Below are 26,933 nucleotides of genomic sequence, written 5' to 3'. Positions count from 1 at the left end.
GGAGCCATGGCTTCATGTGGACACTATAGACTGGCTGCTGGAGACACAGGTGACTCAACCACGCTCCCTGCAGCAGGTTCTCTTGAAGGCAGATCTGAGGGAGGCCTCTGCACCAATTATACCTCTTATGCCAATAAATGTGAACTCACCTATTTTTTTTAAAAGGGTTCTCAGATTGGGCCATGAAATAAAACCCAGCTAGACGCTATACCCCTTAAAACAGAGGAATTCAAAGGTTAAAAAGGATTAAAACATGCTAGGTAAGTGCTACCAAAAAGAAAGCCTAGTTAGGGGGCGCCTGGGTGGCTCAGTAGGTTAAATGTCTGCTTTCAGCTCATGTCATGATCTTTGGATAGAGCCCTGCATTGGGCTCCTTGCTCAGCAGGGAGTCTGCTTCTCCCTCTGTCCTTCCCTCTGTGTCTGCTTTCTCTCTCTCTCAAATAAATAAACAAAATCTTTTTTTAAAAAGTTATCATTTGGGACGCCCAGGTGGCTCAGAGGTTAAGCGTCTGCCTTTGGTTCAGGGCATGATCCTGGGTCCTGGGATCCAGTCTTGCATCTGGCTTTCTGAAGGGAGCCTGCTTCTCCCTCCACCTGTGTCTCTGCCTCTCTCTGTGTCTCTCATGAAAGAAATAAATAAAATCTTTTTTTAAAAAGTTATCATTTGATGGAATTCAGGCAAATAAACCACATTAAAATGAAAAAGGATAGAATACCTGAAACATTAGGGCTCGGTAATAAAAGTAAAAATCTATGAACTTAAAACTTAAGTAGTTTGGGAACTTGAATTTGTCCTTCAGTGTAGTGTTTTACTTTGCTGAAGGGATCTTACATTCTTAGCATTTAGATTAAGATGATGTAAGAGAAAAAGATTCTTGATTCCCAGATCAGGGGAAACTCACTCTTTAAATTCTTATTTTATACCATATCTCTTTTACATGGCATATATCAAAGGTTGTAATTTCATGCTTACTTGTGTGGGGTTTTTGTTGTTGTTGTTGTTGTTCTTCTGTTTTTACTTGTGTGTTTTATTTCATTAATGCCCAACTCTTCCTCTAAAATGCCACCTGACCCAGGACCTAGGGGAGGGTAAACTTATTGGATGAATTGTACATTTCCTCTGAGAATGAGACAGAATATATATAAAGCTGTTATAACATACATAAATATTTCATTTTTTACTCAGTACTTATGATGGGCTTTTCCAGAGCTCAATGCCATTATAAAAATAAGACATTAAAAAATATATGAAGTCAAAGTGGTTCTAGCAAATGAAAAATATCTACTTGTTTTGGAGGCACCTGGGTGGCTCAGTTAGTTAAGTGTCTTGCTTCTTGATCTCAGCTCAGGTCCTGATCTCAGGGTTGGGAGTTCAAATCCTGTGTTGGGCTCTATGCTGGGTGTGGAGCCTCCTTTAAAAAAATAACATAAAAATCCACTTGTTCTGCTCTTCTTGCCTTCCAGTAAGGGGAGGCATTACCCATTGTAAAGGGGTTTAGTAAAGACTCAGCAATTCAAAAGAGGTTGGTTGAGCCATTCCACAGACATGAAAAGTGGCACCTGTGCTGAAAAATAGCTCTGACCCAAACTTTATGACTAGTCTGAGCCTTCCAATGACCCAGATATGTGACTTTTGACACACTGGCCTAGTATGGCTCAAAATGAACAGACCTAACAATTAAATAGTCCCCTTCTTTGGAAGGGGATCTCCATGTTCCCCAGTATGATCTCATTCATAATTAATCTCCTCAGCATTCCTCTCTTGGGCAGGCAGGTTATAAATGAAAGATGACGTAATTTCCCCAGGTTGTCAGGTGAGTCAGTTGCACAATTAGGAACAAAGACAAGTTTTACTGATGGCTGTGCCCAAGAGGCTCAGCCCTACCTCGTGACACATACTCTTCAGTAAAATGACTAATTAAACAGTCAATTATTTGCTCTGGATCTTGCTCTACGAACATGAGATAAGTTTCAGGCCACATTTTCCAGAAGCATGCAATCTACAGAAAGAAAAAAATGGAAGGGGCCAAAAGATGGGGAAAATGTTTAAATAGACAAGTGAGTAAGGTCTGCCATTTGATGCACAACATAGTGACTATAGTCAAATATACTGGGCTGTATCCTTGAAATTTGCTAAGAGAGTAGATCTTAAATGTTCTTGCCACACACACAAAAACATCTGACTATGTGAGATGATGGGTGTATTAAGATTTTTGTGGAAATCATTTTACGATATGTACATATATCAAACCATCATGCTTTACACCTTAAACTTACACAATGTTATGTCAATTATATATCAATAAAACTGAGGGAAGGGGAAGACAAACAATTGTGAGCATGAATCACTGTACATGCTAGAGCAAATGGAGGAATACGTGAGTATAGGGCTCAATTTTTAACCAGTATTTTCTAGGGTGAGTTCTAGGGTGAGGGTTTTTAACCTTCTATTTGACCTTCTTCTGCTCTTTCTATTTTGGAACTTCATGCATTGCTGAGCACCAGAGTCTTTGCAAGACGTTTCAAATAAAAGCATGCATGAATGGACCCAGGTTTTTTTTTTTTTTTAAGATTGATCTATTTATTTGAGACAGAGAGAGAGCAAGCACAGGGGGCAGGGACAGAGAGAGAGGAAGAGAGAGTCCCAAGCGGACTCTGCTGAGCATAGCGCTCAACACAGGATTTGATCCCAAGACCCTGAGATCACAACCCTGAGATCGCAACCTCAGTGAAACCAAGAGTCAGATGCTTAACCGACTGAGCCACCTAGGGGCCCCTGAATAGACCCAGGTTATTAAAAAAAGGGTAGAGACACCAGGATGAAGTCTGTTCTGTGCCTCAGAATGAGGGAAGAGCTATTCCTGGGTGTGCAAGTGTAGATTCACTGAGAATAAGGGCCCAGGGCAAATGGTTCTTAAATTTCTATTGGAGGAAGACAGAACAGGTGATTCCCAAGGCACTTGTCTCCTGTTGGCCAGTTACAAGTCAATAGTCTTCCCCTCCAATTCCCTCCCACAAAGAATGGTCATCCGTAGGACCTTGCCCCCTCCCCCTGAATATCCTAAAGAACCATCTCTGGCTTGCACCTAGGGACTGATTGTTCCTGCACTTCACCTTCAATGTGGCTCTTTCTCTCTCTCAGCCAAATAGGATGTAGGAGAGTGGGGAGTAACACAATTTTAAAGCATTTTTATCATTAAAAAAAAAAAACAAACAGTCTTCCATCATATTGTTGGATCAGAGACTTACTTTTAACTTCTATTTGATTGTGGTTCTTGATCAAGGCTCAACATAATGTTGCAGAAGTAACACTCTGTTTCAGTACCTAAGGACCCCAAAGCCCTTCTTCCTTCCTAACCCCTTTTTCACCTTGCATCTTGATCTTTAGTTTATTTCCAACTCCCTGTTCCCTTTCAAACAGAAGACTTTAGTAAGCATTATTATCTATTTTCTTTTTCTGATATCAGAACTCACAACCTCACTCCCACTTTTCATCTTACTGATATGGCCCTGTCCGCTTTCTTTTTCCTTTTATTTAAGCTTTTATTTGGAAATAATTTTAAAGTTTCAGAAAAGCTACAAGAATTAAAAAAAAAATACTCAGAACACCAATAACCCTTTACATGGATTTACCTACTGTTAACATTTGGCTATATATGCTTTATCATTTGTTATCTCTCTGCCCCTAATTTTCTTTTTCTGAACCATTTAAGAATAAGTTGGCCATTTAGTTATAAATACTTAAGCTGAATTTTCTAAGAATTAGGATTATCTCCTACATAACCTAGGGGAGATATATAGTTAGTTAATCAACTATATATCTGTATAGTTAATCAACCTCAATTAATATAATGCTGATACCATACTTTTATCTAATTTAGTGTTCACACTCCAATTTTGTCAATTGACCCAATAATTTATTGTATGACTTTTTTTTTCTTCCATTACAGGATCCAAACTAAGACCAGATATTGCATTTATATATCCCATCTCTTCAATCTCCTTTAATCTAGAACATTTCCATAGCCTTTATTTGTCCTTTATGACATTGATCTTTTTTAAGAATACAGGTCACTTTTTATTTTTAATCTTTAAAACTTTTTTTTTTCTTTAAGAATTTTTTTGGGCATGCGGGACACCTGAGTGGCTCAGGGCATGATCCCAGGGTCCTGTGTAGGGAGCCTGATTCTCCCTCTGCCTGTATCTCTGCCTCTCTCTGTGTCTCTTATGAATAAATAAATAAATAAAAATCTTTTTTTTTTTTTTCTTTAGCATCTGTCTCTTGGTTTCAGCTCAGGTCATGATCTCAGGTTCATGGGATTGAGCCCCACTTTGGGCTCTTTGCTCAGCATGAAGCCTGCTTGAGATTCTTTCTCCCTCTGCTCCTCCTTCTGCTTGCGCACACACACACACACACTCTCTAGGAAATAAATAAATACAATCTTAAAAAGAGAAATAATTTTATTTTTTTCCACAGAAGCCCCCTTCCCTGCCAGCACCGGCTACAGCTACAACACACCCAGCATCCAGCCCTTACAGGTCCTTTATAAAAAAAAAAGTATATTCCTCATTTTGTGTTTGTCTGATTTTTCTCCATGGTTAGGTTCAGGTTATACATGCCTCCCTGGAATACTACAGCTAGGGGCACATGTGTCTGTCTGCCCCTCCTTGGCAACGTTCAGTTTGATAATCTAGTCAAGATGTTGTTCAAATTCTCCATTTGCATAGTTACTACTTCTCCCCTAATTACTAATCAGCAATCTGTAGGAGAAAGTTTAAGACCATACACATGTGCTCCTTCTCAGAAGAACCACCACCTCAGTTTAGCATCCACTGATAATTCTTGCCTAACCCATCTTCATTATGAAGGCTGCAAAATGATGAGTTTCAACTCCAGCCTTCACTCCACATTTACCAGCTGGCATTCAGCACTATACCAAGAGTCCTCCTCTCTCTTCCATTTATTTGTTTCTTTGCTTCTTTATCTATTTGTTATGGAATCATGGATCCCTAATTCTTCCCAAAGGTCCATAACTCATTATTGTCCTTAATTATTTTGTGCTCAAATACACCAGATCTGGCCAGTAGAAGCCCCTTCAGGCTGGCTTCCTGTGTCCTTATGACCTGTTTTTATAAATAGTCTCTTATTTTCTGCTGTAACAAGATGCTCCAGCTTGTCTTTTTGCTTTGCTCCACCTCATCTCCGACCTTTCTCCTAAGGCTATCCTTAGAGCTTACACAGTAGGATGAATGCTTGAAGGTGGTGCTTGAGACACAAAGAAGGAGAGAGTCCAAGAAGGCACCATGGTCAACTGTTTCAGATACTACTGAAAGGCTCAGAACAAGGCACATCACTGTCTCTACTGTTGTCCCAGGCAGGCGCTCTAGACAAGGAAAGAGGTGTTTGGTCCAAGCAGATGCAGATACTGAGACCTCTACTATGTGCTGGGCACTGTGAGGGATACACAGGTTCTAAGGCACCATTCCAAGGAGGTGATCCAGCAAGATAGACACACATGTACATTAATACCCATAATGCACCCCTGCAATGTTTTTATGTTGCTGTCAATGAGTTACAGGGGTTTGGGAGTTCTGGAATGCAAGACAGTATTGAAGGCTGGGGAGAGTCGGAGTAGGTTTCATTGAAGTGACTTTTGGGTTAGACTTTGAAGAAGAGTAAGATTTGGAAAAAAAGGGTTTCCTGGTGAAAAAGAATTCACTGCTGAAGTGTGCTGAGTGGGGTATGACTTTGCAACTTCATTCAACTTGATGCAGCCTCCTGCTGAGTGTGTGAAGCACAGAAAGAACTCCAATGACTGTAGGGCAGCACTTTTGCTTGACACCCAACTGAGGAAAGAACTGTTATGATGCCATCTAATTTTCATTTTCAGACCCAGATGAAACATGTCCTTCATTCACCAGACTGAGCTTTCACAGTGCAGTGGTTGGTACAGGACTAAATGTGAAGTTGATGCTCTACACAAGAAAAAACCAGACCTGTGCACAAGTCATCAACTCCACAGTTTTTGGGAACTTGAACATGACCAAGAAAACCACCTTCATTGTCCATGGATTCAGGCCTACAGGCTCCCCTCCAGTTTGGATGGAGGATTTAGTACAGGGTTTGCTCAATGTAGAAGACATGAATGTGGTTATTGTTGATTGGAATCGAGGAGCTACAACTGTAATATACAACCACGCCTCCAGTAAGACAAGAAAGGTCGCAAATGTCTTGAAGGAATTTATCGACCAGATGTTGGTAAGAGAGAATTCTCTTGTATGACTCAGGGCCACATTGAACCTGGCCCATTATCTGGAGATTTGAAACCACGAGATATCTACAGGGAACAGGGGGATTATTTTGAAAACCTAGCTAAGCTCTAGGGAAAGTAGAGAGCCCAGGTGGAGGGAAGGCCCAAAAGTATGGTTGTGTAAGTTGTGCACTGCACAGGGCATCCATCTAAGGGAGCACCACTGTCACTGCACACATTGTAGACCTACATATTTATTATATTTGCCAGCAATAACAGTAAAGTGTACTCAGGAAGGGATATCTTTTTCTAAGTCACTTAAAGGTGTCATGGGTGAGAGAGGTTCTGTCTAGGGGTTTTCTGGCTTCACTGTGTAGAGTTTCTTCATCTTCTAGAGCCATTCCTCTTCCTAGACATGCCTAAAGTTTACTGACTGGATTATCCAAAAGCAAAGCTGATACACATGTTCTGAAGAGAGATGTGTGTGTGTGTGTGTGTGTGTGTGTGTGTGTGTGTATGATTTATGTTTTTAGAAGACTCACAAAGATTAAATAAATCTTAAATTTTATTTAGTGATCTATCTCATGAATTGCCCCCTTTACAAAAAAGAAAGAAAGAAAGAAAGAAAGAAAGAAAGAAAGAAAGAAAGAAAGAAAGAAAGAAAGAAAGAAACCAAAAAAGTGACTATATCAGAACTATCTCAGAAAGAATCAGGCCACTGTGGCCAGGGGCAGCAGAACTTTCACACAAGCTCTCCCACTGAAGCCACAGCCCTAGGAAAGTGAATAATATTAACATGACTCACCACAGGCTGTCGCAGCAGATTGTGGTGAGTGGTACCCTCACCCCCACCCCTTCCTTTCCTTCCTTCCTTCTCTGCCCATTAACAGAGCCAGCATGAAGATAAAGGAGTTCACCAAAATGTTTTGTTGCCCTTCTCAATTGGGAGGGATTTAGAGATGTCTCTGCCTGATTTCTAGCAGAAGCATAAAAGGAGACACCACAGCATAAAAGTTAAGGCCCAGGCTTGGAGTTGAACAGACTGGTTTGACTCCTGCTCTACCTCTCCCTACCTGACTGATATTGGGCAGGTTATTTTGACACTGGACCTCAGTTTCCTCATCTGTATAATCAAAAGAATGGTATTTGCTTTGTGGGGTTGTAACATTTAAGTGAGATCATAGATATAAGTTGCTTAGAAATGTTTCTCTTAAGAACCATTTCCAAAGTCAAGTTTAGGAAATTCCTCTAAACATTGTCATCATAATCGATAATGATGGACCTCTTGAAATTCCAGGTAAAAGGAGCTTCTCTTGACAACATTTATATCATTGGAGTAAGTCTAGGAGCCCACATAGCTGGGTTTGTTGGAAAGATGTACAATGGGCAGCTGGGGAGAATTACAGGTAAGGCTTCCTGTGAATGGGCACGGGTTAGTCGGCCTGGGCAGGGTGCATCTAGGGGAACATGATGCAGGCAATCCGAGTCCTTAGGTTCAAAGCCAGCTCTTCCAATTACTTAAACCCTCTGAGTGTGTGTCCTTTGGTGCAAAGGAGAGACCATGAAAATACTGACCTCAGGTTATTTGTTTTTTATTTATTTTTTAAAAAATATAAAATATTTATTTATCCAGGAGAGACACAGAGAGGCAGAGACATAGGCAGAGGGAGAAGCAGGCTCCTCATAGGAAGCCCAGTGCAGGACTCAATCCCAGGACCCTGGGATCATGCCCTGAGCCAAAGGCAGATGCTCAACCACTGAGCCACCTAGATGGTCCTCAGGTTATTATTTAATAAAATACATGCAAAGCATGTATAATTGTAAATTGTATCTGCCATAGAAAAGATTGATGGTAACTTTATTTCTCTTCTGGTTAGAAAACACAGCTATGGTCCTTGGGGATTTGATCTGTGCCCTTCAAACAGATAGCCATCTTCCTTTCATTTAATCTAAGTTAGCCTGAACCATATACCTAATACATTCCCATCCCCAGGCACAGCTGGAGTCTCATGATAGGAAAATGAGATGGGAATTTTGATAGTGGGTTTTACCCTCTGAATATGAGCTTTCAGGACAAAGCTGAATGAAAACTCAGAAACACAGCAGGTGAAACCGCAAACAAAGACTCCTTTGCTGGGTTCTCTCACCCGCTGTTCCAGTAACTTTCCACAGCCACAGAGGACAGGCTGAGGGAGCCTTTCTGTCTCAGGGACTGAAGCCTTCTCCCCTGATTCGTGCCCTTCCCAGAATGCATCCTCACACAGAGCTATTTTGAATCTAGGGAATCTGGAAGGTAGAAGTGAACAGAGGAAGGAAAGATTCAAGTTAACTATGTTTGTGAGATAAACTTTTAGGGTCACAGTCTCTGAATGTGCTACTTGACTGGTAGCCAGGAGCAATCATTCTGTCCCCCTGCCTCCCCCCTCATTCGTGCGCACGCGTGCACACACATACACACACACGCAGACATCATTGGTGTCTCCTCTAGTCCCGATACTTGAGGTCACATTGTTTTGTTTTCCCTGGTACTTTTTTTTCACACTTTCACTCAAAAGGCCAAGGCCACCCTCATTTCATTTACTTGCTTTCCTAGGGATGCAGAGCTCTTTTTAAGTTTTTCACGTTATTATTTTTATGTTTGAGAATGCAACATGTCCTTTTTTTAAAAAGTTTCATTTCCCAGGGTCCCTTGAGTGGCTCAGTTGGTTAAGTGTCTGTCTTCAGCTCAGGTCATGATCTTGGGTCCTGGGATCCAGTCCCAAGTCTGGGTCCTTGCTCAGTAGGGAGTCTACTTCTCCCTCTGTCCCTCCCCCCAAGTGTGCTCTCTCTCTCTCTCTTTCTCTCTTTCTCTCTCTCTCAAATAAATAAATAAACAAATATTTTTTTTAAAAAGTTTCATTTCCCTATAGGATCAAAGGGCAGAAGGCTTGAATCTGCTTGTGCCCCTTATACAGATAAGGGAGCTCTTCTGGCAGGGGGACTTTCCCCCGTGTTGTGTTCAGAACCTCAACAGATCTCCCCATGACCACCCTCCCCACAAAAATCCTGATTTGTAGTGTTTGCTGATCTCCATGGTTTGAATACTCTCACCACTGCTGACTTCAAGCTATCAACCTGACATCACTAACCACGAAGTTTGGGAAGAGATGAGCAAAGTCTGCTGTCTAGTGCTGGCCCTGGAGGACTCCAGCCCACCATTGGGCCCATCCTATCTCACCCCCAGTTTTGTTCCCAGCAAACCTGTCCCCATCACTACTATGACTGTGAGTGCAGTATAACCCAAGCCAGCCTACCTTCCACTCTGGGCCCACGTGGTCCTACTCTGTGGCCGGGACACCGCTAATGGTCCACAGCTCAATTTTCTGGCTTCCTGACTTTCCCACGTTCTCCAGATTCTTCATCCCCTCTGATCCCCAAAGTTAATCTCGGCTGTCCCCCAGAGAAGCTTCAGGGGTGAAGCGTTTCCCTTTTCTGATTACCTCCCACTGCCTTTTCCGACTGGCCTCACTGGAGTGTGGAGTGGGAATTGGGCCTGTTGCCTAGGGACACAATTCACACCCAACCCAACTCCCCCGGATTAGATGCTTCTGCTTATTAATCAGGTAGGCCATAATGGCTGCTTCATTTCCTCCATTTCTCTTCTTACATCTGCTCTTCCTTTTGCTTTTTCTGTCTAGGTACATCGCCTGGTTTTATTTCTCATTAACTTCTTAATATTTGTGTTTTGTTTTGTTTCTTTAAATAGGCTCCCTGCCCAACATGGGGCTTGAACTCATGACCCTGAGATTAAGAGCCAGAGGCTCTACCAACTGAGCCAGCCAGGCACCCCCTATTTCTCATTAACTTCTTTAACACAAGATGGCGGCATGATCCACATAAGAGCATGAGTGGATTTTAAAATATTCCAAGTACCGACATCACTTGATAATACATTACAGTTGTTTCTCAAAAATTTTTTTTAAAAGATTTTATTTATTCATGAGATCACGCCCTGGGCTGATGGCAGGTGCAAAACCGCTGAGCTACCCAGGCTGCCCCCTGTTTCTCAAACTTAAGGGTGTGTAAAAATCCCATGGGGTGCCGGTTACCATGCCATCTTGCTGAACCAGCACTCTGGGGTTGGGGCCCAGGTGTCTACTTTAAAGCAGAAGAGGTAGGTGGTCTGAACACCATACTTTGAGAAATGACCATAGGGCTGTGCTGCTGTCCCATATAGTAGCCACTGGCTACATGTAGCCACTGAGCACTTGAAATGTGCTCATGCAGACTGAGATGTTCTCAGTGCAAGATACATACCAGATTTCAAAGACTAAGTTAAAAAAAAAAGAAGAGGATATTAAAAAAATCTCAACTTTTTTATATTACATGTTGAAATGATCATCTGGATATGCTAGGCCAAATTGGATTAAATATAACGTATCATTAAAATTCATTCTCCTTATTTCTATTTACTTTTTAAATTGGCTTCTGGAAATTTTAAAATCAGATAAGTAGCTTACATTACACTTTTATTTATTGGATAGTCTTGCCTTGGAGAGTTCACAGTGAAGTTGGGGATGGGAATATGAGGCCCTTGAAGCCTCTCGCAAAATGTCAGGTATCAGTCCTGGAGTGAGGTCTTATGTTGGATATCTGTCTGGGGAGAGGACTAGGGCTTTCATCAAATTCTCAAATTGGTTAATGCTGTAATAAAAGGCAATGAGCACCATCTAGACGCTTTTCTGGTGATCTTTGGGGAATAAGAAAGAGCTCCATTTTCCCATTTTTGTTTCTACTCTATGATAACCTCAAAATCTTCTGGATTCAGATCCAGGAGCCCTTTTATAAGTCTTCTGAAGTAGCTATTAATTCTAACCTCCATTTTGCAGATTTAAAAAGCTGAGGTTCAGAGAAGGCAAGAGACTTGCCTAAGGTCACATAGCTGGTTGGTATTAGGTTTGGGGCCCCAAGTCACATCTAGCTGACTCCAGTAGCCTCTGTCCACACAAAACACATAGCTTTTTAGTGCACTTTAATTGTGATTTTTGGCTGACATTGTAAACTGATGATTTGCTATCAATTGTCACTAAGGTGATCATATATCCAAGCCTCCTATCCCAGTCTCCATTTGTGCCTCCTGTCTTGATATAATTACCAATAGCACCCTCAAAACTCTCAAAACTGCTCTGGTTTGAACGTTTATAGTAAGTGGATTTCTCTGCCATGGATGTAGAGGCTGCTACAAACTAGCATGCTCACTGTTCATTTTCTTTCTTTCTTTCTTTCTTTCTTTCTTTCTTTCTTTCTTTCTTTCTTTCTTTCTTTCTTTTCTTAGATCAAGAGTGCTGCTGTCTTATGGGGTGGGGTGGGGGGCTTCCTCAGCAAACTCTTTCTAAGGCTACAAGTTTCTCTTGCTGTGTTGAGAATGTACTGTGGACTTGGGTGTCTGGGTGTTGTTCCACCTCCACCCACGTCAGTTTTAGTAGAGAGCAGACTGAAGAAGAAGAAAAGCTGGAGGGGTGGGGAAGAGAAAGATAAGGAAGGGAGGCAGATAGAGACAAGCCTCAAGGAAGCAAGAGTGTTGGGGAGGAGAAATAGAAAGAGTGAGACTAGAACCAGGAAAGTCAGGCAAGAATGCGATCTCTTGGATTTTATATATAACACCAGGAGATGGAATATGCCATTTAAAATGACTTTCAGGGGCATGTGGGTGGCTCAGCTGGTTGGGTGTCTGCCTTCGGCTCGGGTCATGATCTCAGGTCTTGGGATCCAGTCCTGAGTTGGGTTCCCTGCTCTGCAGGGAGCCTGCTTCTTTTCTTCCTGCCTGCAGCTCTGCCTGCTTGTGTGTTCTCTGTCAGATTAAAATAAAATAAAATAAAATAATAAATAAAATAAAATAAAATAAAACAAAATGACTATCACAGACTAAAGACTTTGAGACATCCCTTGGAATCTTCTTCAATCCAGGTAGGTTTCTAGCAGGGCCTTTGGGAAGCTCTGGTGGTTTGTTGTTGCTGTTGTTTTAAAGTTTTTCGTTTGTAGTTACAACATCACTGGAGCTGCACTCTTGTTTTTCCAGCTGATGGTTAGGAACACCCAGCCAACATTGACCAAGGGCAAGAAATAAGCTCAGGCATTTACGGGGTGGGTTAGTTCTGCAGGAACTGACACCCACTTTATTTCCCTCGCTGATACCTGGCCTGAGCAGTGAGTTTCATACTTTCCCACCGCGTGTGCCAAACCCAGTGCAACGAAACCAAGAGCTCAACAAAGAGAGAGGTCATTGCCATTGTGAGGCTGTGGCTCTGGTTAAGACACATGATCTCTCTGAACCTCAGTCCCTGCATCTGTAAAATGGGAATAACAGCTACCCTGCCTCCCAACAGGCTTGTGATGTGGATCATATGAGCTAGTATATACGAATAAAAATTAAAACTCTAAAGGAATTTGATTAATAACAAGATGGAAAGGTTGAGTGAGGTTCCTAGAACATTTAAAATGCAATAAGCATAAGTATAGCATCTGCTTTTTATATGTACCCTCAGGGGCTTTTTTCCTCAGGAACCAGTTTATCCCCATGCCCCAGTCCCCATATGTCTGTACGCTTCCTGGTGTTGAGCCCCACAAAAGATACAGCTCCTAATGGGGTCTGGATGCTGTTCTCAGAGGGCACTGCCAGGGTGACCATCTCATCTGTGGGAAAAGGCTATAGGGCTGTGGAAAGGAACCTGACAAAGCAGGATGGGAATGCAAGTGCTTGCCCACCTGAGAGTGCCCTGCAGCCTGTGTGCCATCCTTGTGGGGAAGGATCAAAAGCCCAGCTGCAAGTGACTCATGGCGTGGGGCTGCCCAGCCAACTCGGTTTTCTTTCCAGGTCTTGACCCTGCGGGCCCTTTATTCAATGGGAGACCTCCTGAGGACAGATTAGATCCTGGTGATGCACAGTTCGTTGACGTCATCCATTCTGACATTGACGGTAACATTCCTGTCCTTGTGGATCAGTGAGCACCCCCTCCCACACTCCTAAAGAGTCTCCCCCTGAGGGGATCATCATGCAGGGGTGGATCAGGTTCCTCCAGATTCTCTCTTTTCCTGTGGGGCAGGGTTCCAAATCCACAGAGATACTAAAGGGACACTGGTTTAATGTAGGCATCCAAGATGTCTTGCTAGAGTGGAGGTACTTTTCCCATCAACGTTTCTTAGTTTTAAGGTGATCATCTTGACCAGTCAAGGGCAGACTGATTTACACAGCATGTGAACAAATGTTTCCATATATGCAGCAGGGTTTGGTTGTATGATTTCTATTTTTGTTGGTTCTTTCTCATTCTTTTTTTTTTTTTAAGATTTTATTTATTAATTCATGAGAGACACAGAGAGAGTCAGAGACACAGGCAGAGGGAGAAGCAGGCTCCCTGTGGGGAGCCTGATGTGGGACTCGATCCCAGGAAGCTGGGATCATGATCTGAGCCAAAGTCAGATGGTCAACCACTGAGCCACCCAGGTACCCCATCTTTCCCATTATTTTCTTAAGCTAAAAGACATGCGCAAGTGTTGTGTGTCTATGTATAGAGCAATTCTGAGCTATCTATAGCTCTGCAGCTCTCTGTAGATCTTCCTGGCCATTTCTCTCTTTTATAGTGCTGATTTCATATCTGGGATGGGTACATGACATGGGGGTTGGGGTGATGTTAAAGATGGATCTTTATAACCCGATGTCTGGGATTAGAGCCTGGGGAGGGCTGAGGGGACAGAGCAGTCTTTAGTAACATACCTTCTTTGTGATACAACCACCTGAAAAACCCTTGATCAGGGGCACCTGAGTGGCTCAGTCTGTTACGCGTCTGACTCTTGATTTAAGGTCAGGTCATGATCTCAGGGTCAAGGGACAGAGCCCTGTGTCTGGCTCCATGCTCAGCACAGAGTCTGCTTGTCCTTCTCCCTCTGCTCCTCCCCCTGCTCATGCCCTGTCTCTAAAGAAATAAATAAAATCTTTTTTTTTTTTTTAGAAGAAATTGCCATCTTTGGCGGGGGGGGGGGGGGGGGGGAAGAAAAAAGAAAAAGAAAAACCCATGTTCACCTATTACAGGTTCTCTGGTGTGGTATTCAGCAATTGTCAGCCTTAGAGGAAATGTCTCTGTAAAATAGCTGCATTCTTACAAGGTAGTTTGCAAAGTATTACCTTCCTGAAGGGCATTACCTCAATGCCATTTTCATGCTTGATGGAATAGAGTAATTTATTTTTCATTCTTGGAGAGAGAGTGAATTTTGAGGACAGACAATAAGCTTTGCAGTCAGGCAGAGGGGACTCAGATCCCAGGTTTTGTCCTTTCTCGTAGTGTCATTTCATTCTGTAAGTCCTCTGAGTGTCTTCATCTCTAACTTACTTCATCTGAATTTACCAACGGCCACTTTGTGGACATTGTAAAAACTAGAAGAGAGGTATATAAAACACCTAGTACCATGCTCACATGCAGGTTCTCCATACATAATAGCCACTATTATTGCAATATATATGTACTGTATAAGTGTATGTGTACAAATAATCATTTAAATCAAGGATTTAACTGATTATTTTGTGGTTACAAGGTTAAAGAAAATAAGCAATTAGTAAATCAACCTACAATTTTTTTTGGTTCCCATTTTCTAGAAGAGTTTCCAATTTAAAAAATTTTGTCTCTTATAAAGTAAAAGTTTATTTTTTTCTTATTCATGAAAGACTGAAATGAATTCAATTACAGGCCCAGGAATCAATGGTACTTAGAGGCTTCTAGCCAAATATAAAGAAGAAACATCATTTTATCAGACTTGCTGTGAATGAGTGACCGAAACCCTTATATCTTGAGAAATATTGGAAATAAATTCCATTACCATCTTCATAGACTCCTAGTTGGAAATGCTGCATTCTAGTTAACTAGCTGGGTAACTTTGGGCAAAATATTTAAATAGATATAGCAATATGAAGAACAAAACCCCTGCCTATATCCTCTGGGCAAATGAGCTATGCAATGAGAAAATTCAAAAATAAAAGCATAGTCTCTTTTCCTTTAGCACTGGGCTACAGGGAGCCTTTAGGAAACATAGACTTCTACCCAAATGGAGGACTGGATCAACCTGGTTGCCCCAAGACAATATTGGGAGGTAAGTGCAGAAACTTTATATATTGTATAGTAGTGATTTTAAAAGGCATATTTAAAAAATATGATATTATTCTATGTGTAACAGTTTTTAATAGAAAAATCACCTGAGAAGATACAGTATAAACATAAGTTACAAATTAAAAATTATTACTCAAATATACTACTTAAAAAAAAAAACACTGCAGCATTATTTACAATAGCTGAGAAATGGAAACAACCTAAGTATCCATCCATAGATGAATGGATAAAGAAGATGTGGTATATTTATACAATGGAATATTGCTCAGCCATAAAAAGGAATGAATCAAATCATTTGCCACAACATGGATGGATCTAGAGGGTATTATGTGAAGTGAAATTAGAGAAAGAAAAAAAACCATATGATTTCACTCATATGTGGATTTTAAGAAACAAAACAAATGAACAAAGTACAAAAGAGACAAACAGAAAAGAACCAGACTCTTAACTATAGAGAAGAAACAGAGGGTTGGTTACCAGAGGGGTGGTTGTGGGGGCATAGGTGAAGGAGATTAAGAATACATTTATCATGATGAGCACTGAGTAAGTGTAGAACTGATGAATCATTATATTGTACATCTGAAACCAATATAACACTGTATGCTAATTATACTTAACTTAAAGAATAAATAAAAAAACAAATAACCATAACCATATAATTAAAAGATATTATGAATTATTTCTCTTTCTTGCTTTCTTACAAAGGTGTGTCTTTGCTCTAGAAATTCCATATCTGGAGATTTCTTCCAGAGAAATAATGGAAAAGGTAGACAAAAATCGAAGTGCAAAGATATCTGACACAGTATTGTTTATGATAACTAAATTTTTAGAAATAGTCTAAATATCCAACATGGAAAATTGTTAAGTAACTATTGTACACTCACACAAAGAAATATAATTGTTAAAAAGTCATATTTTCAGATTAATGAAAATGCTTACAATGGGATATTAAGTGCAAAAGACACAAAACTATACAGTATGATCCCAATTTGTTTTTTAAATGTATATTCGTACATATGTAAGTAAGTATAGAAAAAAAGACTAAACATAAATGCTGCAAATAATCATTAGTGGTGAAGTCTGAATAGAACCGGACTTCTAGCTGGTTTTTGCATCATTTCCTATTGTTTTATATTTTCTAAATGAGCATGTATTATTTTATTATTTTATAATGAAAAAAACCTCATAAAACAAAAAACAGAGGGCAACATAAAAGTAATGTGTGGGTGGGCGGGGACAGAACAAAATAATCCATCCTTAAGTGCTCTGAATCTGTATTTCACAATTGCTAGAGAAAGTTAAATAATCATGGATATGATTCTAGAAAAAGATGATCTTGTTACAAAATGGTAGCTGTATGTGGCCCCACGGGAATTATGTGGTGTTTGAAAATGATCCAGATGAAATGGCATTAGTAGGGTCAACCAAATTGTACCATAAATTGTGTGTGTTCAAATCCTGTCCTGATAATGTGCTTTGCTTATAAAGGACATTCTCTGTATTGTTATCAATGTCATTGTTTCTGCAAATGGAAATTCCAGGAGCAATAAGTCAATATTGACCTGTCAGATTAAGTCCAGTCCAGCTTGGCCCCATGCCAACCCTTCTCTTCTCTCGGCCCCAGTTTATTTCTGTCCTTCACTGATCTCCTCTATGGACATAAGTGGACGCTGGGGGAAAAGGAAACATGGATCTGACACTCCAGCACTCAGTGCCTATCCAAACCACAGGCTCATAATCACTGTTTCCTACTCAGATATTCACCTCCTTTGTTTACCCATCTTTGGGACCCAACTCCCTTTTCTGAATGAATGACTTCATCATTGGACCCATCCACCTTCCAACAGTGTTGTGTGCTGCGGTGCTTCATCATGTCTAACCTTCCCGATGCCATCTCTGCACCTCGATGCCTTCCTCTCTCACCATGGCACCACCTCCCACCCACTAGGAATTAACTGGAGGCTTGCTTGTCACCTCTTCTTGACCATTTGCCACCACGCATTGTTCAATTCCTCTTATGTCACCCTTCACCCTGTAGCAGAAATGGAACCCCTACCATGGGGTTTCTCATAAATGCCCTGTGTACTCCCAGTACAGAACCCCTGGAGTTCTCTGCCAAGTCACCCACTTTAGCTTGAGAACATTCTGGAGCTGCCATGGAGCATTGTTAATTGAGTACTAGATCCAGGCAAACTTGCTAACCTTTCCATGGCTCTCAGTGATACCAGAGAATCCTTATGTTTATCTCTTCTGACTCCCTGTGATCACTCCTGATGCTTCTATTCCAAAAATCTCACTACCTATAAACCCTCACTTCTTAAAATTGGTCTAGATTTGCCTTTTTCACCTAGATTAAGATCTTACTGAGGGAGCCATTCTATCTATCCTCATCTTAGTTTACAAGATCAGTCTTCACATTCATGTTCCCTTCTGCCCCCAGGGTGGAAGCATCTCCCCTTCTTTTTCAAAGCTGTCACCTCTGCTTGTCCTCCTTGGGGATCTTCCTCTATCAATTACTCCTCAATGCCTTCTTTCTCTGATGTCTTTACTAGTTTAAACGTGCTTGCCTTCTGCTGAGAATCTCTGGGGAAAATCTACCATTGATTTTTCTCTTCCTTTTCACTGACAAAGGACATAGGTTGAGTCCTGTTTCTACCACATAATAGCTGTGTAACCTTGGTCAAGTCATTTAGGCTCTCTGAATCCCAGTGTCCTGCTGGGTAAGATGGGGGTAATCATGCCTATCTTCTTTTATCCTACCACATGCCGGCATGAATCCTGTTCTATGGGTTTTTATAAGGATTAAATGGAATAAAATACATTGAAGCTGTTAGCACAGTACCTGGCATATAGGACAGATGATGAATTGTGGGTGTATGGAATGTGATGTGCTATTGTTAAAGGCTACAACTGCTCTACTCTTTCATCATTCCTTTTACAATTAAGGATTGAAGTATTTTAAGTGTGACCACCAGAGGTCTGTGTACCTGTACCTTTCTTCTCTGAGAGAGAACTGTTCCATTACCGCATATCCCTGTGACTCCTACCGGGATTATAGGAACGGCAAGTGTGTCAACTGTGGCATACCACAAAAGGAGTCCTGTCCCCTTCTGGGTAAGTCCAACAAGCAGTTTCCCCCTCTGATGAACAAACAGTTTATTTTTGATAGAATCCCAGCACCATTTTACTATCTAAAAATGGGCCTGAGGGACACCTGGGTGGCTTAGTGGTTGAGCATCTGCCTTCGGTTCAGGGTTGATCCCAGGGTCCTGGGATCGAATCCAGCATTGGGCTCGTGCAGGGAGTCTGCTTCTCCCTCTGCCTCTCTCTGTGCCTCTCATGAATAAATAAATAAAATCTTAAAAATAAATAAATAAATAAACAAGCAAATAAAAATGCGCCTGAAAATTGCATCGTTAAAAAAATATTTACTTAGCCTTTTCTAGCCAATTTGTTCTGTGAAGCACTCTTGGCCTTCCTACTCATAAACAGTGTTAGGAAAGCCATTTGCATACAATTTCATCCAGACGGCAGTGCAACCTTCCTGGACCCTCTAGCACAAAAAAGAAGGTCCCAAAAAAAGTTTCCAAGTCCACCAAGGGCATAGTCACTTTACATAGCCTGCTCTCGTGGGGACAGAAACATCCTCTTGATGCACATAACCTCTGATGGGGGAGGGTCACAGTGGGCCCAGGCTCTCCTGTCAAATGGCCCCGCAGAATGACCCCTTCCAACGAACTGTGTCTGGTAAATGCCCTCACACTGAATCCTGATTTTTTTTTTTTTAATTTAGAGAGAACGTGAGCAGGGAGAGGCACAGAGGGGAGAGGGAGAGAATCCACTGAGCACAGAGCTGGTCATGGGGCTTGACTTTATGACCCTGAGATCACGACCTGAACTGAAATCAAGAGTTGGAACCTTAACCAACGGAGTCATCCAGGTGCCCCTGAATCTTGGTTCTTTTTTTTCCCCCCTTTTTAAAAAAGATTTTATTTATTTATTTATTTGTGAGAGACACACAGAGAGAGGCAGAGACACAGGCAGAGGGAGAAGCAGGCTCCCTGGGGGGAGCCCACTGCAAGACTTGACTCCAGGACCCCAAAATCATAACCTGAGCCAAAGGCATACGTATGCTCAACCCGAGCCACCCAGGAGCTCTGAGCCCTGGTCCTTATGTGCACATACGGGATGGGGTGGGGGTAGCAGATACTGTGAAGGCTGCTTGGATATTTGCTAAGGGTTGGTAGAAGTATTCCAGATGGTGAGGACTTTGAAACTGGATGATCATGGGAATTTTCTCATTGTTCAAAGGGCAAGCCCACGTTTTCATAGGAAGCTCAGGTTCTGTGCAATTTAGGGGCATAATTGTAGTTCTTCAAGAAAGCACAATGCTTTGCAAGAATGCTGGCATTTTAGGTGTAAACCTGAATCTGTTTTAATCTATAAAATGAATGTATTACTGAAAAATGTCAGTGCTATTCTTAGCCTAACCAGGGTGTGAGAGAACTAGTGTGCCACTGAGAACCAGGGTGATACGTCAGTAAAAAGGGGGGAGAGCTACAGTGGAGTCATTTTGCAAGTCCCAGCTCTGAGAGATGGGGTAGCAAGCAAGGTATGGGAGATGCAGGGGAAGTATGGCCTGGTGGCCCTGTAGGTCCTCCCCATAGCAGGGGTGTAAGAGGGAGACTGTCTTGGTGGTGTGGGTGGTCAAACTCACTGTTCTCACTGCCTCCCCAGCTGCTTTTACATTTATGTAATACATGTTAGTTACCTTTTTCCAACTTGCTTTATAGGCTATTATGCTGATAATTGGAAAGAGTATTTAAAGCAGAGAAACCCTCCTATGACTAAAGCGTTCTTCGACACAGCTGAGGAGAAACCATACTGCAGTGAGTGGTGGATGTGGTTGTTTGCCTTTCAAACCCCCTCCCTTTTAAAAAATGGCTGAGTCTCAGCTTCCTGGCTACCTCTTGGTAAACGAAGGCCACGATGAAGTGTGGACTTTGGAGCTGGAAGACGTTGGTTGAATCCCGACTCTACCACACAGTAGCTATGTGACCTTGGTCAAGACATTTAACCTTTCTGAATCTCAGTGTCCTGCTAGGTAAAATAGGGATAATAATGCCTATCTTCTGGGTTATAAGGATTCAATCTCAACAAATCAAAATTGCTAGCTTTGCTGGATGGCTCTTTCTTTTTTTTTTTTTAAGATTTTATTTTTTATTTATTTATTCATGACAGACACAGAGAGAGAGGCAGAGACATAGGCAGAGGGAGAAGCAGGCCCCATGCAGGGAGCCCGATGTGGGACTCAATCCTGGGACTCCAGGATCATGCCCTGAGCAAAAGGCAGACACCTAACCGCTGAGCCACCCAGGCATCCCGGTTCTTTTTTATTATTATTATTATTACAAAAAGATTTTAAGCAAACTACACCACACATGGGGCTTGAACTCAAGACCCTGAGGTCAAGAGTTGCATGCTCTACTGACTGAGCTATCCATGGAACCCCCTGGATAGCCATTCTAATCACTAAGATCTTCCAGAAAATGTGCTTGACTCCTCCAAAGACCCGAGGTTGTGGCTCAGTGAAATCAGGTATCAGCCACATCTATGGGTCAGTTCCAGCTCCAAAGCAACCATGATGATCTTCTAAAGACACTGAGAGCTTGGATATTCCACATAGGGGCTAAGTGTAGCAACAGATGACTAGATGTCTTGGAAATCAAGTAGAAATTTTCCTGGGCATGTCTTGTAATCTTGTTCCCCTTTTCACTCTTCTTAGAAGCAACCCTAATAAAAGAGGCTGCAGATCAGTGGTTTCCCTCCCCCTTTGGAGCCATGTGTGACAGCCCAGGGTTTGCTGTCTACCCGGTTCAAGGGAGGCAAGTGCCCAAGTAATAATGGGCCATGAAATGGATACTCCAGGGCTGACCTTATTTCTGGAACCAACATCTCCCTGAGATTCCACTCCCTTCTCTGCAAGTCTGATCAAAGGATAGCAAATCAGGCTACCACTGTGAGAACCCATCTTCCCAAAGCATCATTGACCTTGGGAAGCAAAGAGTAGGGGGGAAGAATAATTTTCTGAACACATCATGCATTCTCATTTATTCAGTAGAAATATTCTGAATGCCTATAAGGTACTACTTCCAGGATTATAAAGAGGAATCCCTTCACAGTTATTGCTGTAGTATATTTTAACTTTATTTTTTTAACTGCATAAGACATTACTCAGGCAATATTTGTATAGATATGCCTATATATATATATATATATATATATATATATACACACACCACTTTTTTGATTATCACTTTTTTTCTTGCACTTTGTAAATATAGGTAAATGTGTTGACTATAATGACAGGAGAATACTAGAGCATAATAAAAATTCTAAGAGGGAAATCTGACTTAGTCTGAGGGTCAGTGAAGGTCTCGTGGAGGAAGGGACATTAAGCCAAAACCTGAAGGATGAGTTGTCAAAGGGGCAAAGTAAGAGTGTCCAAGTGGGAAGAAGGCTCAGGAGCAAGGGACAGTTTGGCAGTGCAGGTGATACGGCAGGACTGGGGAAGACATGAGGGAGGCTGGTGGACACGGCCCAGATTGTGGAAGACCTTGTCAGCTCTAGAGAGTCTCTTCGTGGACGCCTTGCTGGTTTATCGTACAAGGGCAGAGATTGCAATGAGCCAGTCATACTCAGCAGTAGGCCATGATACCTCAGTCAATAAGGTGGGAACACCAATCCAACTGTGGTGCTTGAACATGACAACTGGAGACCACTGAATTCTCCATCACCCAGGCCATATCTACCAAAAAGAATGGAAAGGAATATTAGAAAATTCTGCCCTGGATCTTTGCAGAGAAACTAGAGAGGAAGAGAACAAGAGACTCAAGTTATGAGGCAGGTTGGGTTTTTAGGAACTGACCTTTCAGTGGAGCCATTGAGAGTATCCTTCTCTCGTTGTGCTCTCTCCTTGTTTTGCAGTATATCATTACTTTGTGGACATTATAACTTGGAATAAGAACATAAGAAGAGGCTCCATTACAATCAAATTGAAAGATAAAGCTGGGAATATCACAGAATCCAAAATCAATCAGTAAGTTGGGCTGGGTTACTTTGCAGTTTGCTATTTCCCTTTTTGCTCAGAGAAATTAAATCCCAAATATACCTACTTTCTTATTTATAGATTTGTACTTGTTTTTGTTCTACAAAAGATATATGGGAGTGGTCACTTCTCGTGGTTCTTGATCTTCCTGGCTCTTTATAAAAAATATTGGTACAGGGATCTACTTCCTTTTCTTCTTTCCTCCCTCCCTCCCCTCTCCCTCTCCTGCTTCCTTCCTTTGTTTAAACACTTAATTACAAAAGTCATCCTTTCTTGCTATAAAGGATTTAAACAGTAAAGAAATATATAACATAAAATATGTAACATAAAAGTGCAAATACTTGCCCCATCCCAACAATCCCACACCTAAAGGCATCCACACCCACACGTTTCAATTTTTTGTGAGCTCTTAATATATACACACACACATATATATATGTATGTTTCTGCAACTCAGAAAATGTGATTTGCAATAGAAAATTGGAAACACCCTGAAAATCCAATGAAGGGGAAATGGTGAATTAAATATTCTCATATTATAAAATGTACTTATACATTAACTTATGAAACCTATTAAATTATAATGTGCAAAGTGAAAAATGCAGGATTTATCAAATGATGAAAAGTATAAAATTAGATCAACAATGCCAAAAAAATGAAAAAGCAATATGCCTAATATGTTAGATTGTCCCTTGGATGGTAGGAATAGGAGTGCTTTTTCCAGCCTCTCTTTACTTTCTCTTTTACTTTTATATGATATTGTGTTGTGCGTTTATTTATTTATTTATAACATATATATATGTTATAAATAAATAAATATATATAGTTAATTGGTTTCATCCATTAATTTTATAACCAGGAAAAAGGAGGAAAATAACACTTTAAGCAAAGAAATTTGAAGTTCATCTTGCTCATTTACTCATAAACATTTTGGGGGGCCCTCTTATCTACTAGGCACTTGGGTTGTCTGTTGGCTTCACTCATAGAGGACCAACTGGAATGTGATCTGAAACTGGCAGTCGCTTATGGGTTCACCATAGAGATGAATAGAGAAGGTGTGTATTGGTGGTCTGGAGGTGATTTTTTTCTTTAATGCATCCCCGGATCATAATAATAACAGCCTTTGTTTATTGAACTAGGCACATCACACACGCAGGCTCATGCAGTTTACACTAAAACCTTGTGAGGTGGTATTATCATCTGTATTTTATATATAAGGAAACGGAAGCTCAGAGAGGCCAAGTGATTGGCCAATACCACACTCCCTTCAATGCCAATGTCCCCAAACCCAGTGCGGCTGCAGTTTCAGGGAGGACACCGCTAGGGGGCGCATATTGACCAACCGGCGTCAGGCAGATTCTAGGGTGTCATCTTCAGTAAGGAAGCTGGGCAGGGACCTCACCTGGACATTCCAAGAAATAGCAGGGGAAATCGTGCAGGTCTGTAACAAAAAAGTGCTCACCTACAAAATTTGTTTTTTTTTATGCCAATAACTGCTTACATGTTGGCTTTACATGTCTTAGAAATTTAATTTTATGTAGTGAATTTCTCCCAACTAGGACTTTCTGTGAAGGGCTTTTTTTTTTTTTTTTAAGATTTATTTATTTATTCATGAGAGACACAGACAGAGAGAGAGGCAGAGACAGAAGCAGAGGGAGAAGCAGACATTTTGCAGGGAGCCCAATGTGGGGCTCAATCCCAGATCCTGGGATCACCTCCTGAGCTGAAGGCAGGTGCCCAACCGATGAGCCACCCAGGCATCCCTGTGAAGGAGTTTTTTCTTGATTAAGATAGAGACCTTAACATTTCTATTTTATTCATGTTTAGTCATTCTTAGTTGAGTAATGATTGTGAAAACATCATCACCAATCAGAGAGGATATAGGAAAAAAGGAAATGGTCCTTCTATTACGTGGGGAGATTATGTCTACTTTTCTCTTCTGCAAGGTAAACTTTTAGCTTTTAGTATTTTAGTATTTAGTAGTTTTACAATTCAAGGAAAGGAAAATAGTATCAGAGAATGTGCCCTGAGTTTATTCAGTCTTACCAGGCTATGGTGCGAATGGAGTCACATCTAGGATATGCCTGGTGTATTCATGTCTTGGATGTATTTCTTTTTCAATTTTAAACCTTTTATAAAAATTAAGATATAATTCACATACCATAACATTTACCCCTTTTAAAGTTTATATTTCACTGGTTTTTAGTATATTCACAAAATGTACAAACATCACTACCATGTAATTCCAGAACACTTTTATCATCTCAAAAAGAAACCCCATACCTATTAGTACTTTCTCATTCCTGCTTCCTCCCCAGCTCCTGTCTACCACTAGTCTACTTTTTGTCCCTATAGATTTACACATTCTGGGCATGCCATATAAATGAAATCATACGATATGTGGCCTTTTTGTGTCTGGCTTTTTTGGCTGAGCATAATATTTTCAAGATACAATAGCATGTATCAGTGGCCAAATAATATTCCATGGTATGAATGTACTGCATTTTACTTTGATCCACTGACCTCTGGGTTATGGGCCCAGCTTGCTTCCACTGTGCCACTCTGTTCACACATACCACATTTTATTTATCCTTTTGTCAGCTGATGGACATTTGGGTTGTTTCCACTTTTTTGGCTATTATGAATAATGCTGCTACATACACATAATGAACATAGGTGTATGAGTTTCTGTGTAGACATATATTTTCATCTCTCTCGGGTATATACCTAGCAGTGGAACTGCTGGGTAATATGATAGCTATGTATTTCACATTTTCAGGAAATGCCAAACTGCTTTCCAAAGCAGCTGCAACATTTTACATTCCCCACCAGCCATGTGTAAGAATTCTAATTTCTCCACATCCTTGCCAACACTGTTATTATCTGTCTTAAAATTTTAAAATTGTGATTAAAAAAGACAAAACATAAAATTTACCATCTTAATCATTTCTGAGTTTAGTAGTGTTACATATATTCACATTGTTGTGAAACATCTCCAGAACTTTTTCATCTTGCAAAATTGAAACTCAATACTGGTTAAATAATAACTCCCTTCTCCCTCTCCCCCTAGTCCCTAGCAAGCATCATTCTACTATTTCTATGAATTTGACTACTTTAGATACCTCATATAAGTGGACTCACACAATATTCATCTTTTTGTGGATGGCTTATTTCACCTACCATAATATTAAGGTTCATTCATGTTATAACACGTGACGGGATTTCTCTTGTCTTGTAAACCCTGAATAATATTCCTTTGTGTACATGTATCCTATTTTGTATATATACCACAGACATGTCTGTCTTTTTTTAAAGATTTTATTTATTTGTTAATGAGACACACACAGAGAGAAAGAGGCAGAGACACAGGCAGAGAGAGAAGCAGGCACGGTGTGGGACTCGATCCCAGGACCCCAGGATCACGCCCTGAGCCAAAGGCAGTTGCTCAACCACTGATCCACCCAGGCGTCCCCATGTCTGCTTTATTGTAGCCATTCTAGTGGGCATTATGTTATATCTTATTATGGCTTTGATTTGCAATTCCCTAATGATGAACAACTTTGAGTGTCTCTCATGTGCTTACTGGCCAATTGTATGGTTTTTTTTTTTTTTTTTTTTTTTTTTGAGAAATGTCTATTCAGGACATTTACTCACTTTTTCTCTTTTCAACAGACTTAATTTTTTAGAGCAGTTTTAGATTCCCAAAACTGAGCAGGAAGTGCAGAGATTTCCCATATACCCTCTTGGCCACATACACACAGCCTCCCCAAGTATCAAATCTGATAATAGAGTGGTACACCTGTAACAACAGAAACATCTACCCTGATATATTATTACCCAGAGTCCATGGTTTACATTAGGGTTCACTGTTGGTGGTGTACATTCTATAGGTTTTGACAAACATATTAGAACATATATCTACCATTATAGGATCATGGAGTAGATCCTATAATCCTAAAAGTCCTCTGTGCTCTGCCTATCATATCCATCTCTTCCTTCTAACTATTAGCAACTATTGGTCTTTTTACTGTCTCCAGAGTTTTGCCTTTTTCAGAATGTCATGTAGCTGAATCCTACAGTATGTAACCTTTCCAAAGTGGCTTCTTTCACTTAGTAATAGGATTTAAGTTTTCTTCATGTTTTTTCATAGCTTGCTAGCTCATATCCTTTTGGCACTGAATAGTATTCCATTGTCTGGATGTACTACAGTTTATTTACCCATTCTTCTACTAAAGGACATCTTGGCTACATCCAAATCTTGATAATTTTGAATAAAGCTGCTATAAACATCTGGGTACCGGTTTTTGTGTGCCTCTTACTTTAAAATTGGATTATTACCTTTTTATTGTTGAATTGCAAGAGTTCTTTATTTACTCTGGACACAAGTCCTTTATAATTTTAGGTCTCACATTTGGTCTTTGATCCATTTTGAGTTCGTTT

The 26,933-nt window shown here is 40.8% G+C and overlaps 1 protein-coding gene across 9 annotated transcripts in view; it reads left to right on the top strand.

Annotated features, from left to right (window-relative positions):
• The window catches only part of LIPH (lipase H), a 56,457-nt gene that overhangs the window by 13,453 nt on the left and 16,071 nt on the right, over positions 1 to 26,933 (top strand). For 7 of the 9 annotated variants that reach the window (XR_005383835.1, XR_005383834.1, XR_005383833.1 and 4 more), the window contains exons 2-8: positions 5,892 to 6,259; positions 7,549 to 7,657; positions 13,105 to 13,206; positions 15,279 to 15,368; positions 18,332 to 18,499; positions 20,179 to 20,274; positions 22,373 to 22,484. Coding sequence is in view for 6 of the 9 variants with exons in the window: in XM_038583615.1 (XP_038439543.1) it covers positions 5,892 to 6,259; positions 7,549 to 7,657; positions 13,105 to 13,206; positions 15,279 to 15,368; positions 18,332 to 18,499; positions 20,179 to 20,274; positions 22,373 to 22,484 (1,045 nt within the window). In the remaining 3 variants the exon portion in view is untranslated. Of the gene's footprint in view, positions 1 to 5,891; positions 6,260 to 7,548; positions 7,658 to 13,104; positions 13,207 to 15,278; positions 15,369 to 18,331; positions 18,500 to 20,178; positions 20,275 to 22,372; positions 22,485 to 23,447; positions 23,549 to 26,933 lie in introns of all 9 variants that reach the window. The other 2 variants (XM_038583616.1, XM_038583614.1) reach the window with 2 other exon arrangements.

This window comes from Canis lupus, chromosome 34 (genome assembly GCF_011100685.1).
Source record: "Canis lupus familiaris isolate Mischka breed German Shepherd chromosome 34, alternate assembly UU_Cfam_GSD_1.0, whole genome shotgun sequence".
Classification (NCBI taxonomy): domain Eukaryota; kingdom Metazoa; phylum Chordata; class Mammalia; order Carnivora; family Canidae; genus Canis; species Canis lupus.
This window is presented reverse-complemented; position numbering and strand designations above follow the sequence as displayed.